At 34.8% G+C, this 17,101-nt stretch overlaps 1 protein-coding gene across 1 annotated transcript in view; it reads left to right on the top strand.

Annotated features, from left to right (window-relative positions):
* The window catches only part of LOC150102200 (thioredoxin-related transmembrane protein 1-like), an 87,208-nt gene extending 70,369 nt beyond the window's left edge, over positions 1–16,839 (top strand). The window contains exon 8 of the mRNA XM_090398975.1: positions 13,736–16,839. Coding sequence (XP_090255101.1) covers positions 13,736–13,795 — 60 coding nt within the window. The 3' untranslated portion in view covers positions 13,796–16,839. The remainder of the gene's footprint in view (positions 1–13,735) is intronic.
* The last annotated feature ends 262 nt before the right edge of the window (positions 16,840–17,101 follow it).

The raw sequence follows: 17,101 nt of genomic DNA, 5'->3' as shown, positions 1-17,101 counted from the left end.
GCATAACACACTGACAGATGTCCTCCTCTCATCTTCAATACATGACATCAATAGCTGAATACTGCTGTGACCTTATTGGCTCATTCCCAAAACAAGATGACACCTGATTGGCTCTCTAAACACTCATGCTCATTGGCTACATTCAAATGAAGGAAAGCGACTTCATATAAACCTAAGCAAGCTGTGCTTCTTTTTTCTGGTTATTTTGCCATAACTTTTCATAGAATACAGATAATTGAACAAACTTTGTTGCATTACATTCTTGATTAAATTATCTTTCCATTGATATATAATTTTATGATATTACACCAAACAAAAGTGGTGTTATATGCCATCGAACCTATTATATACAAATTGTGAAAAGCACACAGAATTCAGTAGACCAATGTATGTTACATTTATAGACTATAAGAAGGGACTTGACTACAAACAAACAGAAATCAACTTTTACAAAAACTTGCAAATGATGAAACTCCAAATCAAATAATATTAGCATTCTACAATCTTTATAGATGGAACTTAATGTAGTCAAATTGAGAACCAAAAGTGTCAACTTGAAAACCGCTGCATCATGACATCTGACTAGGCAGCCCTTTAATACCACTAAGGGTCAAAGCTGTATAACTGAGAGGAGACCTCCACATAGCCTTTAAAGGAATGCGGAGAACCGACCAGGGCTTCTGACTTAATGTCCAATCCTCACCTTCTCGTGGTGCATCCTGTTGGGTATCTACCTGGATACTGAACAAACGAGGATAGGCTGGCAATTTGGGATTTAGCTGACAATATGTTAATCTATATATATATATAGATTAACATATTGTATTCTTATTGGTTAACCCAATAAGAATACAATATGATGGTACAACATGACAAAATTTCATGCCGGCTGGGGCGTCGCCCGGTTAAACAAGGTCCCCCTTGTTTTCGCCAGGGAACCAGGGTGAACAGCGAAAAGTCAGCTACTGGAACAAATCTGAAAACACACCCCAACTCAACATCACCAGAAATAAAGATCGGTACCATCAACAGAAGAAGCCTAATGGCAAAGAAATGGAGCTGACTGAAGAATTGGATAAGTGTCAGATCAACATAATAACAGTGACTGGAAAAAAAAAAAAAAAGACAAACTGGTATGATCTTTCTAAGTAGTCATACAAACACATATATAAAATGTTATATTCAGGTAATAACAATCGTTTTAAAGTAGTAGCTATAGTATTCAACACTAAATATGAGGATAATCTTCTTGAATAGCAGGCAATATCTAGTTGAGTTGATGTGGGCAAACATCAGAATGGGGAACTGGACAGTGAGACTTGTTTGTGCATCTGGTCCCACAGAAGGTTCTACTAAGATAGAAGTGCAGGAATTTTTTGAAGCTTTAGAGAAAGCAACTGACACAATGATAAAGAAAAAGTTGGTCCTTGTTCATCATCATCATCATCATCAAATTCCTGCCATGTACCCTCAAGGGGTGTACAGGATATGACAGTACTACATGAAAAAATTACATCATTACTAACTTCCTATCTACAATTTTCCTCCAAATCAGTCTGTTACTTGTCAAGACTCCAACATTATCAGATCTTATATTTCTATCGTCTAAGGCACTTTGTACCGTATCAATCCACCTATATTTTGGTCTTCCTCTGGGTCGTTTTCCTGCCAACCTGGCAGAGAACACTTGTTTTGCTAATCTTTCCTCTCCCATTCTATTTAAGTGACCATACCACCTAAGATTAGCTCTGCTAACGCATTCCTGGATGCTGATAATGTCAAGTTCTTTCCTAATATCCTCATTTTTAATATGAAATTGCCATTGATGCCATCTGTTCACGCCTCTAATCTTTCTCAGGACTCTCATATCTGCGGTCTCTAGTCTTTGGTCAAGTGTTTTACTTCTGACCCAGCTCTCAGATCCATAAGTTAAAATTGGTTTGAACACAGTCTTGTATACAGCTAATTTAGTGTTCCGACTAATTTCTTTCTTATTCCATATGAATTTATTCAATTGACTTCCCACGATACCAGCTTTGCTGATTCTGTTGTCTATTTCTATATTTAGTTTACCATCTTCAGTAAAAATTGTGCCTAAGTAGCTGAAATGTTTTACTTGTTCCACAGGTTCTCCATTCACAACACAGTTGACATTTTCAATGATTCTGCCTATTTTCATTGTCTTTGTCTTTTTATTGCTGACCTTCATACCATATCTATTACAACAGCTATTCAATTTAGTCAGAGAATCTTGCAGACTTGTAGCGGATTTATTTAGAAGTATAACATCATCCGCATAAAGCAAAGAGCTGACATTAACATCTCCAATTTTGATATCGGGTTTAATACCACATTCCTTCATAATGTGATCCATATAGATAATGAATAACAGAGGGGATAATGTACATCCTTGTCTCACACCAGATTTAACATTAAACCATCTTCCTGTACTTCCTTCAATTCTAACTGCTGACTCACAACTCAAATAAAGACTAAGTATTGCTTGATATAATGCCCCATTGACACCATATAACTGCAGCGTATTGAATAGCTTCTCTCTTGGCACCTTGTCATATGCCTTTTCCAAATCGACAAAACTTAAATACAGATCTTTGTTATATTCCCATGCTTTCTCGACTATTTGTCGTAAAGTGAAGATCAGATCCTGACAGCCTCTATTTGGCCTGAATCCAGCTTGTTCTTCACCAAGCTTTTCTTCCACAATTCTTCTCAACCGTTTCTCAAGTATACTTGCATAGATCTTGCCAGGAACACTCAGTAGGGAAATACCTCTGTAATTCTCACATTCGGTTTTATTTCCCTTTTTATATATGGGTACTATGAGAGCTCTACTCCAATCATCGGGAATTCGTCCCTCTGTCCAGGCTTTCTGAACTATGCTGTGCAGCCACTGTAAGACTCTTATACCACCATACTTCAGCATTTCTGGTCGAATATCATCTACTCCTGCTGCCTTTCCACATTTCAAGCCTTTGATGGCTTTTTCTACTTCAAGTATGGATATGTATTCCTGACTGCATGCCTGGTCAGTGTTTTTTATCACTGTGCTGTCATCACTGCTTGTTTCATTTAGCAGTTTTTCAAAGTAATTACTCCATACTTCAAGGATATCTTTTTCTCCTGTTTTCATTTCACCTTTATCATCTCTAATTCCTTTTACAGCACTCTTTCCTCCATTCCTAAGCTTCTTCAACAACCTCCAGAATATTTTGCCACCTTCTTGATATTTATTTTCTATATTCTTGCCAAAGTCCTCCCATGACTTTTGTTTAGCTAGTTTTACACACTGTTTAGCTTTCTTACATTTGTCTCTGTATTCTGTAAGAGTAAAAGCTGACTTATTTGCCAGGAACTTTTGATATGCTTTCTTCTTTTCCTTCACTGCCTCTTTAACTTCCTGTGTCCACCAGGGAGTTCTGATTTTTTTATCTTTGCACACAACCTCACCACATGCCTCTCTGGCAGAATCAATCAATGTTTCCTTCAGAGTTTGCCACTGAATCTCCAAGGTTTGATTCCTGTTCTCAAACTCTTTCATTTTCTTTTCAATAATCTTTCTGTATTTTAGTCTACAGTTTACATCTGAGAGCTGCTCAACTTTTATTCGCTTTAAAACTTTCTTACATGTTATTCTTTTCAATATGAAATTCAATTTTATCCTGCTCAAGACTAAATAGTGATCACTTCCAATTTCAAATCCTCTGTACACTCTGGTGTCCTGCACCAGGGAGAAAACATCATTATCAACAATAACATAGTCAATGAGACTTTTCTTATTCCTAGCCTCTTCTCTCCATGTGAATTTGTGCACAGTTTTATGTTGGAACATGGTGTTAGTAATAACCAGTCCATGTCCTGAGCAGAAATCCAACAGATATTTGCCATTATTATTAGCTTTGCTCTTTTCTCCAAATTTTCCCAAAATATTTTTGTATGTCTCACAATCATTTCCTACTCTACTATTTAGATCCCCAATAAGGACCAACTTTTCCTTTTTCATTGTGTCAGTTGCTTTTTCTAAAGCCTCAAAAAATTCCTCCACTTCTACCTTAGTAGAACCTTCTGTGGGACCATAGGCACAAATAAGTCTCATTGTCCAGTTCCCCATTCTCATATTTGCCCACATTACTCTACTTGAGACTGACTGCCATTCAAGAAGATTAGCCTCGTATTTTGTGTTGAATACTATGGCTACTCCTTCTTTTCCTTGATTGTTATTGCCTGAATATAACATTTTGTATTTATTGCTCAGAAAGATCTCACCAGTTTTGGTCTTTTTTGTTTCAGTCACCCCTATTATGTCAATCTGGTACTTATCTAATTCCTCAGCTAGCTCCATTTCTTTGCCATTCAGGCTTCTTACGTTGATAGTACCGATCTTTAACTCTGCTGATGTTGAGTTGGGGTTTGTTTTCAGATTTGGTCCTTGTTGGAGATCTAAATAGCAGAGTAGGACATGCAAAAATATTTTTGGAAAATTTGGAGAAAAGAACAAAGCTAATAATAATGGCAAATACTGTTGGATTTCTGCTCAGGACATGGATTGGTTATTTACTAACACAATGTTCCAACATAAAAATGTACACAAATTCACATGGAGAGAAGAGGCAAGGAATAAGAAAAGTCTATGGGTTTCTGATATGAGTTAAGCAACAGTGTGCCCAAACTGTATATTTCTAAGCATGTAATTGTATGTTATTAAACTTGAATAAATGTCATGTATTTTGAATAGACTTTATATACTAGTAGCTGTTGGTGGAGTTTGTTTATTCAGAAAAATTAATACTCAATCCACTTTGATCTTAATGGCATCCATAACCTTTTTTGGAAGACTCTAGTTTTTGATAATAGGTTAATCATATTTTGTTCCAGCTGTGTTTCAAAACATTGATCTCATGCATACTTAAATTTCTGTTAACTCTATTTACCCTATCATGCAGGACTAAATGGAAATAAACTACAGTACTACGTACACATTACATGTGTGAATGATTATTTCTGGAGCCAGTATCAGTAATGAAGAAATCCCTCTATCTCAAGAATGGCTACATTAATGTGCTAAAATTTAGAAAACTGTCAGATTTGACAGTTTTCAGTGTCAGATTGAAGGTCACCTTCAAACCAAAGCCATAGTCTGCCTTATATAACTATAACTTATATTCACCCATTTTGCCTCTTTACAAGGCCGTGATAAGACCCACATCTGGACTATCGTGTGAGATTTGGTCCCCCCTGGGTTCCAAGGGCATAAAGAAGTTCTGGAAAGGATACAAAGAAGAGTTACAAACGTTATAGAATAACATTATAGGATAATGGAATGTAGATTATGAAAACAGATTGATAGTATGTGGATTACAACTGGTTAACTGGAGAAAGAGGAAGTGATATGATAGAGGTCTGTAAACATCTGAATGGGTGTTATAAGATATTGTCTGAAATTTTTTATGTGTAGGATGGGAAGAGAACATGGGGCATTCATGGAAGTTTGTTTTCAATTAAAAAGGGGGCAAGACCTAGGTTTCTCTCCCACAGAGCAGTGAGTGAAGGGAAGGTATGACAGCTGGTTTAGGGATGTATGTGATGTATAGCATTCTCAATAAGTCCTTGATTCCCTGGAAGTCTCAGATAATAATAGAGCATTATGATAGAACATAATGCATTTAGTTTTTATTTAGAATATAGTGCAATCAAACTAAATGCATTTTTGCATTTAGTTTGATTAGTTACCACCGTTATAGTATCTTATTCTATAGCATTTTTTTTTTTCATCTGAGAAATATTTTGATATCCAGTGAAGGGTCAAAGCTGTATAACTGAGAGGAGACCTCCACATAGCCTTTAAAGGAACGCGGAGAATCAACCAGGGCTTCTGACCTAATGTCCAGTCCTCACCTTATCGTGGTGCACCCTGTTGGGTATCTACCTGGATACTGAACGAACAAGGATAGGCTGGCAGTTTTGGATTTAGCCAACCAAATTGTATTCCTATTGGCTTAAATCAAAATACAAAATGATGGTACAGCATGACAAAATTCCATGACAGCTGGGGAGTCAGCCGGTTAAACAAGGCCCCTGTTGTTTTCGCCAGGGAACGGTGAAAAGATCGGTACTATCAACATAAGAAGCCTGAATGTCAAAGAAATAGAGCTAGCTGAGGAATTAGATGAGTACCAGATCGACATAATAGGGATAACTGAAACAAAAAAGGCAAAAACTAGTGAGATCTTTTTTTTGAGCAATACATACAAAATGTAATATTCAGGCAATGACAATCAAGGAAAAGGAGTAGCCATAGTATTCAACACTAAATACGTACACAAATCTTAATAGCAGAGTAGGAAATGATTGTCAGACATGCAAAAATATTTTTGGAAAATTTGGAGAAAAGAGCAAAGCTAATAATAATGGCAAATACATGTTGGATTTCTGCACAGGACATGGACTGGTTATTACTAACACCATGTTTCAAAATAAAAATGTGCACAAATTCACATGGAGAGAAGAGGCCAGGAATAAGAAAAGTCTCATTGACTATGTTATTGTTGATAGTGATGTTTTCTCCCTGGTGCAGGACACCAGAGTGTACAGAGAATGTGAAATTGGAAGTGATCACTATTTAGTCTTGAGAAGGATAAAATTGAATTTCATATTGAAAATAATAACATGTAAGAAAGTTTTATAGCGAATAAAAGTTAAGCAACTCTCACAGGCGAACTGTAGACTGAAATACACAACGATTATTGAAGAGTTTGAGAACAGGAACCAAACCTTGGAGATTCGGTGGCAGGCCTTGAAGAAAACCTTGATTGATTCAGCCAGAGAGGCAGGTGGTGAGGTTGTCTGCAAGGATAGAAAAATCAGAACTCCATAGTGGACATAAGAAGTTAGAGGCAGAGAAGAAAAGAAGAAAACGTACGGAAAGTTCCTGGCAAATAAGCTTATGATCTTAGCAAACACAGAGACAAATGTAAGAAAGCTAAACACTGTAAAACTAGCTAAACAAAAGTCATGGGAGGATTTTGGCAAGAACATAGAAAATAAATATCAAGAAGGTGGCAAAATATTCTGGAGGTTGTTGAAGAAGCTTAGGAATGGAGGAAAGAGGCTGTAAAAGGAGTTAGAGATGATAAAGGTGATATGAAAACAGGAGAAAAAGATATCGTTTCAAAGTAATTGCTCCACACTTCAGTGTGGAATAATTACTTTAAAAAATTGTTAAATGAAACAAGCAGTGATAGCACAGTGTTAGGAAACACTCAACAGGCATACAGTCAGGAATATATATATCCATACTTGAAGTAGAAAAAGCCATCAAAGGCTTGAAATGTGGAAAGGCAGCAGGAGTAGAAAATATTCGACCAGAAATGCTGAAGTATGGTGGTATAAAAGTATTACAGTGGCTGCACTGCATAGTTCTGAAAGCCTGGACAGAGTGATGAATTCCCGATGATTGGAGTAGAGTAGTACCCATATATATATAAAACGGGAAATAAAACTGAATGTGAGAATTACAGAGGTATTTCCCTACTGAGTGTTCCTGGTAAGATTTATGCAAGTATACTTGAGAAACGGCTGAGAAGAATTGTGGAAGTAAAGCTTGGTGATTCAGGTCAATTAGAGGCTGTCAGGATCAGATCTTCACTTTACGACAAACAGTCGAGAAAGCATGGGAATATAACAAAGATCTGTATTTAAGTTTTGTCGATCTTGAAAAGGCATATGACAAGGTGCCAAGAGAGAAGCTATTCAATACAGTTATATGGTGTCAATGGGGCATTATATCAAGCAATAATTAGTTTTTATTTGAGTTGTAAGTCAGCAGTTAAAACTGAAGCAAGTACAGGAAGATGGTTTAATGTTAAATGTGGTGTGAGACAATGATGTACATTATCCTCTCTGTTATTCATTATCTATATGGATCACATTATGAAGGAAAGTGGTATTAAACATGATATCAAAATTGGAGATGTTAATGTCAGCTCTTTGCTTTATGCGGATGATGTTATTCTTCTAAATAAATCCGCTACAAATCTGCAAGATTCTCTGACTAAATTGAATAGCTGTTGTAATAGATATGGTATGAAGGTCAGCAATAAAAAGACAAAGACAATGAAAATAGGCAGAATCATTGAAAATGTCAACTGTGTTGTGAATGGAGAACCTGTGGAACAAGTAAAACATTTCAGCTACTTGGCACGATTTTTAGTGAAGATGGTAAATTAAATATGGAAATAGACAACAGAATCAACAAAGCTGGTATGGTAAGAAGTCAATTGAATAAATTCATATGGAATAAGAGAGAAATTAGTCGGAACACTAAAGTAGCTGTATACAAGACAGTATTCAAACCAGTTTTAACTTATGGATCTGAGAGCTGGGTCAGAAGTAAAACACTTGACCAAAGACTAGAGACCGCAGATATGAGAGTCCTGAGAAAGATTAGAGGCGTGAACAGATGGCATCAATGGCAATATCATATTAAAAACAAGGATATTAGGAAAGAACTTGACATTGTCCGCATCCAGGAATGCATTAGCAGAGCTAATCTCAGGTGGTAAGGTCATTTAAACAGAATGGGCGAGGAAAGATTAGCAAAACAAGCGTTCTCTGCCAAGTATGGCAGAAAAACGATCCAGAGGAAGACCAAGATATAGGTGAATTGATGTGGTACAAAGTGCCTTAGACGATACAAATATAAGATCTGGTAATGTTGGAGTCTTGGCAAGCAACAGACTGATTTGGAGGAAAATTGTAGATAGGAAGTTAGTAATGATGTAAATTTTTCATGTAGTACTATCATATCCTGTACATTCCTTGAGAGTACACGGCAGGAATTTGATGATGATGATATTACCACCATAGCAAGCCTGGTTTGCTGAGTGGTTAGCATATCTACTCTCAGGCAACTGGCTCTGGATTCAAATCCCATGAGCATGAATGTTTGTGATTGTCTTTAAGTGGGAGATGAAGTTCATTGCCTGGTGTAAGACCAGCACTCTTCTTATTTTGGAGGCCTGAAGTAGCTTGAAAATTTTCCTTGTTTAGTCTCTAGAGCAGGGTTTCCATACCAGATTAAAAAAATAAATAAGAATACATTAATATTTATGAAATCAATAGAAATAATTTTAAAAAATTCTTAACCTGTCCACAGTACAATTGTACTATAGGTTGCCATTACAAAATGCATTTAATTGAAGGGAATATTGGTAAACAGTGAGGTGTTGTCAAAGCTTACCAATCCTTGATTGAAAATCTAACTTTAAATAATACAGATATATTGATAAGCTTTTGACATCACCTCGCTGTTTACCAATATTCTTGTAAATAACACTTTAACACTCTTAAAAAATATTTTTCCTTCTAATATGTTAGATCTCTTTTCCTTTTCCATCAATTCTGGCTATTTTTCTTGCCAATTTTTACATGGAAAATTTTGAAAAACAAGCCATAGACTCAGCCCCCTCTCATACCTTCTATCTGGCTATGATATATAAATGATGTGTTCTTTATTTGGCCTCGTGGCCCAGAGATATTAGACTCCTTCCTCAGTCACCTCAATAGCCTACATACAAGAATCCAGTTTACAATGGAAAAAGAAAATAACAATAATTTACCCTTCTACACCTTAGTAACACACTTTCCTTCACTTTATATAGAAAACCCACTCACACAGGCAGATTCACAAACTCTCTCACCACCACCCCTCTCAACAATATGGTATTATTGGCATTATTAAAACTCTAACCGATAAGGCCCACAATCTTCGTTCCAGTGGAATCTCCCTTTCAACAGAACTCAACCACATACACAGCATCTTCCTTTCCAATGGCTACAGCAATTACAGAATTTAAAAAATAATCACTTCCTCCCCATTCCTCAACCATCTCTTCAGCAGGATTTCAGAATTCAGAAATGCCATCACCATTCCCTACATCTGTGGCACATCAGAAAAAATAGCTGGGTCTTTAAAAAAATACAACCGCTACACAGCTTTTAAGCCTCACCGTAAACTTACTAATCTTATCTGTTCTCCCAAAGATCAGCTCCCTCCTCTCTCAGTGCCTGGAGTATATAAAGTACCCTGTTCCTGCAAGCTGGCTTACTTTGGACAGACAGGTAGATCTGCAATCATGGTTATGGTCAATTTGGCCTTGCAAATCATGTTTTGGATATAACCCACAGGATCTCCTGGAAAAAAACCACCATGCTCCACCATTCAAAAAAAGAAAGTTTTTAGAATCTGCAGCAGCACTCGGAAATCAACTGAATTTAAATAAATACGATTGCATAAAACTTCCCAAAATTTGGGAAACATTAATTATTAGAGGTCCCACTTTACATCCTAGGCCACCTACAAATGCCCATAGAGAGCGCACCACCTAGATATTACTTTGGATTCACCCACGTATTTCGCTTAGTATTATGTTGTATTTGAGTGTGTTACAAGAGTTATTTGTAATCCCTGAAGATGTTTCAGTGACTGAAACGAAATATTGGAAGCATTAAAATAAATTTTTAACTCTTTCCTAGTGCTGTAAATATTCCATTAAACCTCTAACATGATGTTCCTCATAAACTCTACTGAGTATACTTTATATACCACCCAACAGATATCTCACCATGTTTGAATCCTGAAGAACTTGATTTTTGGATGCAGCATACCATATCACTTAAGTACACTGATTAGCCTTGCATTAGGAACACCCAATTAATAATGTTGGTCCCACTCTCTATGCAACCATGTCTCACAGACACCTAGGAACAGATTCCACAAGGTATCAGACATCCTCCATGCATAGCTCAACCCATGTCTGCAGCAGCAACTCCGTCAGTTCACTCTCATTACATAGAGGAGGATTAGCAGTTCTACACCCTGTTCTAGCATATCCCACACATCTTGAATTGGACATTTGGGAGGGCCACAGTTCGTTGTCATGCTCCTCCAACCATTCAGTGGTTGTATGAGCTCAAAAACAAAGTGTGTTGTCCTGTTGAAAGATGGCACTGTGGTCAGGGTAGACCACTCTGCAGATATTGATGAAGATGGTCATCTAACAGGTTTCTGTACATTTACCATTTAGTGTTTGGGATGGTAACCAATGGAACTAGGGCGTACTAGGAAAAAGCTCCCCACCCCAACTGTGCAACCAGGGGATAGGGTTTCATGCTGTTATGGCAAATGCAAACCTGGCCATCAGCATGGTGCAGCAGGAAATGGGACTCATCACTCCAGGTGACCAACCTTCTTCCATTGCTGACGTTCCTTGGTCCATGTAAGCCATTGTTTGTGATACCCAGATGAAGCAAAGTATGGGGTTTCACAGCTGGAGACCAATAAGGACATTCACCTCTAGGATCAACCATGCGTCCTGTGCTTCTGCACCCTTGATGCAGTAGCACAGGAGCAACCAATAAGTGCAACTGTTTCTGAAATACTGGCACATGCCCTGCAGGCCCCAACTATCTGCTCATGGTCAAATTTGCTTATGTCACCACATTTCCCCATTACTGGCAAATGTTTACTGATTAATTACAGAGGATATGTGTGCCCATTTATAATAGCTAGACCTGAAGTTGATATCACGTGGTGCCTCGTTATTTTGCCAAATATGTAAATTGGATGGGGAGTGTTCCTAATGCAAAGCTAACCCACTGTATATTTAATTCACCTCTCATAGAATAGTATACTATATACTACTTAACAGTTTATTTACATTTAAATTATTATTAATTTAGTTTTATTTATGTTGGCATATTAGAACAGCTTGCTTCTGTCGATTTTTAAATGGGGGAACCCCTGTAATTTCTCTGTGAAATGGTAAAATGTATCTGTGCTGGTTACTTAGAGGTGTTAAAAAAATGACAAGAGTTATTTTCTTTGTGCAAGCACAAGAGGGATCCTGTTTTAGTAAATTTAAATGTTAAAGAAATACATTTATATTGGTAATAGGTATTATTTCTGGGAAAATTCCCATGTTTAGCTGAATTGTTCCTAGCACACATAGAATCACTCCTACTCAACTCTCCCCCCCCCCCCCCCCCCGCATCATCACCTTTTATGGCCAATACGTGAACGATATTCTATGCATTGGAGAACCAACACGCATCACCACCTTGTAAGCATCCCTTAATGATTACAACAACAGACTAAAATTCACTATAGAAACTGAACAGGACAAATCCATCAATTTCCTGAACCTGACATTACTTAGAACAAACAATAAATAGCCATGAAAATATTCCACAAACCCATCCATATCGGAAACTTCCTCCATTTTAACTTACCATTCTTATTTGATTAAAAAATCAGTCATCCTAACACAATTCTTAAATGCTTACAAGTTTTCAACTAAGTGTAATCATCTCAACACAGAAATAAAGAAGTTAACACAAATTTTTCAAAATCGCAATTACCCAACACAACTAATAAATTACAGCAGAAACCAAAACAAACTTCCCAGCACAAAAAAATATCAAACTGCCATACATCCAGAACACATACAAAACCTACAAATACATTTTCAAACACACTGACTATAAGCTGGTGTTCACCACAAACCAAAAATTGGCAACACTTCTAAAACCTGCAAAATCTCACACACACAAAAAGAAATATTAGAACACCACAATGTTGTTTACAAATTTCCCTGCCAAAAAGACTGATGTTGCCTACACATGTTCTACTATCAGGTCTTTAGGGGCAAAACTACAAGAACACTTCCAGGACTGTAACATCCCTATTCCAGAACATTTAAACAATAAAAAAAATGCAACAACAAAAAGAAAAACAGGATACAAAGCACAGGAAAAACTGAAATATCAGTCCACGCTCTTAAACAAAAAACGTACCCCGCAAATTGACAAGCCATAATATTAGACATACAAGACAATGAAACAATGCTTAGAATATCAGAAATGACAGCCATAAAATGTGATGAAAACTGAATAAACGTCCACTGACCCTACATAATCTCAGAGTTGGAAGATTCATAACATAAAAATTAGATCACGACTCCGACCAATAGCAGACAACACAAGCACACCAAAGGCAGAAACACCTATATGACATGACATAGCCTTCACTTCCCTCATGAGTTCCGAAGACGATGCCTGTCAAAACGGTTCACATCCCATTACTCTCACCCCGACTTTTTCCCATAAATTCCTCCTCTTCTCCCCCCCAAAAAATTTCTTTCTTCAGATCCTTCTCTCGACCTCCCTCCCAAATGCTTTCTACCCATCTTTAATAATAATAAATATTATTAAGGGTGGGTAGAGAGCATTTGGGGGAGGGGGGGTTCATTATTTGAAAAAACCAGGGTTTTTTCAAATAATTTCCTCACATTACTTTACCACCACTTCCCCCCAAAAAAACCCTTTCTTTAACATCTTAACAGCAGATGAATGCACATTGTCAGGATAAGGAGACAGAAAACAATATCCAAAAAAATATGTCCGAATTTTCCTCCTATATTATTCTTCATATATTAGTTTTATAACACTTCAGTAATGCCCTAAGATTTGGGTAAAGGGCCAATGACATTGTAAAAAAAGGGGCACTCCTAAACGAAAGTAGACTATATTAGCCATTAAAATAATACATTTATATTGAATTTGCAGTTTTTGGAATATATCATTACAACATTTTGTACTTTAGCTGTAAAATAAACTTATATCAAAGATTGTCTCATGCTGAATTCATCTTCTTTCCCAGGATAAAGAAAATGAAACTACAGAAATCGATACCGATACAAGCCTTAGAAAAAGGAAATAATTTTAATATTATTGTGAAATGCAGTCTGTGATAATGAATTGATAAATGAAGTGATTTCAACATGGGTAATAAATGACCAAATTCTGTTTGAGAAAAATTGTGCTGAAATTGTATAGAAGCCAAGTATTAACAGATGTTTAAAAGCTGAATAGGCATTTTAAAGATTTTTCATTTCTGTTTATTATTTAATATTGATTTGACATGTGTGGTTAGTTTCTCATTTCCCAGAAATTTGACATTAAATGCATATCTGTCATTCCATTCTTTAATATTTCCCTAATATAGACATTTGTAAGTATTCACTGGAAACTAGAAATTAACTAGAAACATGTTAATTTGTTAACATGTAAGCCAACAGATAATTTCTTAGAATATTAGGAGTAAATAGTATTAAAAATCATAGCTTAAAGCATAACTTAACCTTAATATTAAGGAAATGAAAATTATTTATTACTTTGTACAAATGCTGAAGCTACAATAATTTTCATTTCCTTAAACAAAATTTATCGTAATTTTTTTTTTCTTATTTTGCACATGAAATCACGATGACTATATGCAGTTATTTTAAATCTTTTGTAGAAGGGAAGAAATAACATTCTGAAAAAAGAAATCATTTGTTGGATCAGTATTTAAAATGATTTATCCAATAATGTTTAAAAATTAAGTTTGCATTAATTCTTGTTTTTGTGAGTCACTAACTACTTTAGTGTTGTATCATTTTAATACTGATAAGATGCAATATCAAGAAATAATTATTTTATTTCAGGAGTGTTTTTGTCTTAACTTCTCAGGATGCCTTTAATATGTTCTGCGAAGTTAAGATCACTCGGCAATTACTTAAAAAAGAAATTAAATGACTGCACTTAATTTCTCTCTCAAATGAACTATGCACAATTTTTGTATGTTTTTGAGCCTTATTTCTTAAATTTTTCATTTATTTATTTTCGTAGAAATTAAGACTATACACAAATTACTTTTGATATTTGGCCATGTATGGTGTATTTTGTTAAAAATTTATGTTTGTAAATTTATCATACACAGAAATATTATCCCTGTCTCTAACATATCACTTGTGTTGCCAAGTGAGTTATAAATTAATTTATACATCATTAGCTTTTGTTTACCATCCTAGATTTTAGAATTCTTAACTTTGCTAGTCAACAAGTACAGTATTATTTATTTTAGTCTGATGTCAATTTAATTAAAATTTTCAATAGTAGAAAGGGAAATACAAAGAATAGAAGTGTGTTTTTCAAATACCAATTTACATAAGTATTCCTAGAAATCTTATCACTGTCTTTTAACTGGTATAATACCATATTGAAAGAGGGACTAATTCACTGTGATATAATCTCCCTCACAAAATGAACACTGGATGCATATTAGTATTAATGTTTATAAATAGTGTTTTTGCAAAAGGGAAGTAGGTTAATTTGTTAATTTTTAAATTAACCATTACTTAAAAAATGGAATTAAAGGATGCATTGAGGTGTTTACTTATAGCTGATAATACAAACTTATTTTAATTGCAAAAGCTTTGTTATACTATGATTAGGTCAAGATTGATAATTGTAACTGGAATAACATTCAAGAAAAGAGCAGTTAGTTCTGAAGTGTTCAGATAAAATTAGTTACTATAGATTAGGATCAGATCAAGATGGTGGTATAATATTTAGAAATAATATATAAAAAATATATATAAAAATTGCCTGGTTGTAATAGTCAGAATGGAATGTATTTATATATACACTGACTAGTCATTTAGCTCAAAAATTAACCAAGAACTTATAGATATGTTTAGATAATTTGCATATTCAGTGTATTTTTATTCACACAGTAAAGCATTTTCACTGTTTCTGAATGTAAAATTAAAAAAAGAAAAATTGAATACTGCTGTACATGACAAAAGTATAGCAACTTTTTAGTATTTTGAAGCTTTATGATGATCTGCAATCGCTGATATTCTGATATATGACCATATTTCATTTATCTTTTTCAACTTAAAGCATTATTGGCTTGTAAGATTTTTTTTTTTTTTTTTTTTTTTCAGTTACATACACAATAGTAGTTGATTTAACTTTTATTAGATATATTGCCATAAGGTATTATTTTGTATGCTCCATATAACACAGATAAACTTGTTGCATGGATATTAGCTACAAGAAATAAGTTGACTTTCAGCTAAATAACATGTCCATTTAATACATTACAATAAGTACAAAGATAATGCAGTAATGTTAGAGAACAGCTAGTTATTAATAGGTAATCTTAATTATTGATAAAAATAATTACTAGTAATTTTTTAATATCGATGTAACAGGTTTGTTTAGCTTCCTATCCTACTTCCTGAAATGACATTGCCATTCTGCTTTCTGGAATTGTATTAGACATTTTTCTTTCTTGAAAATTATGAGTTGTGAAAATGGTTTGTTTCATTTTCAATGAAATATATACCAGATCTTCGATCTGATTTTCACTCCAAAATTACATTGTGATCACTGCCAACTTTGATGTGTCTTACTTTTGTTAATATGAATCGTTCGTGTTTTTTTCCTTCTAAAATACATAGCATTTTGTTGTTATTCTAAGTTTAAAAAAGTGTGCGTGTGTGTTGAAAGTTTTATTTTACAAAATATCCATCAGCTTTAAGCAAATAAAAATAACTTTGAAAATATCTGCATGAAACAAATATACCTTTGTGAAAATGCTTTACGTAAATTTTAACACATAGAAGTTTGGGTATCAGATATATAGTTATTAATATCCAATAAATATATTTAAAAGAAAAGTAAACATTCTTCTGGACACTGAGGTTAGTATTTAGTTGCACATAATTCTCATTTTACTGAAATGTAAAATAGATGGTTGTTATTTGAAAAGAATGATATTCAGATAAATATTTCAGAACTGTAAGCTAATGTTTAAAACTAGCTCTGTACTTTGTTATAAATATACTCAGGAAATGTTAATGGTTTGTATATCAGCATTATTAATGTACTATGATATTAAGTTATTAAAAATTTCAGCAAATTGCTTGTACTGTACTAATTTGTGATTAAATTAAAAACAATTTTAAAATGCCATAATTTTTTGAAGTAATTAACCCCAATACCTTTATTTTTCTACTATTCTTATGCTTCACTAGCCCAAGAGGTGAAGTTTGCCAAATATTGGATTCATTTTTTTGTCTCCTCCCTTGGTGTGAACAGAAAAGGTGCTTTGGATGTAAGAGCATCTCATGTCATATCTTAGCTGCAATTTCAATTTAATATGCCAGATTTTTTTTTTTTAAAGGTCATGCAGCTT

Source organism: Typopeltis vanoorti, chromosome 10 (genome assembly GCF_054136105.1).
Source record: "Typopeltis vanoorti isolate ZY-2024b chromosome 10, IOZ_Tvanoo_1.0, whole genome shotgun sequence".
In the NCBI taxonomy this organism is placed as follows: Eukaryota; Metazoa; Arthropoda; class Arachnida; order Uropygi; family Thelyphonidae; genus Typopeltis; species Typopeltis vanoorti.
This window is presented reverse-complemented; position numbering and strand designations above follow the sequence as displayed.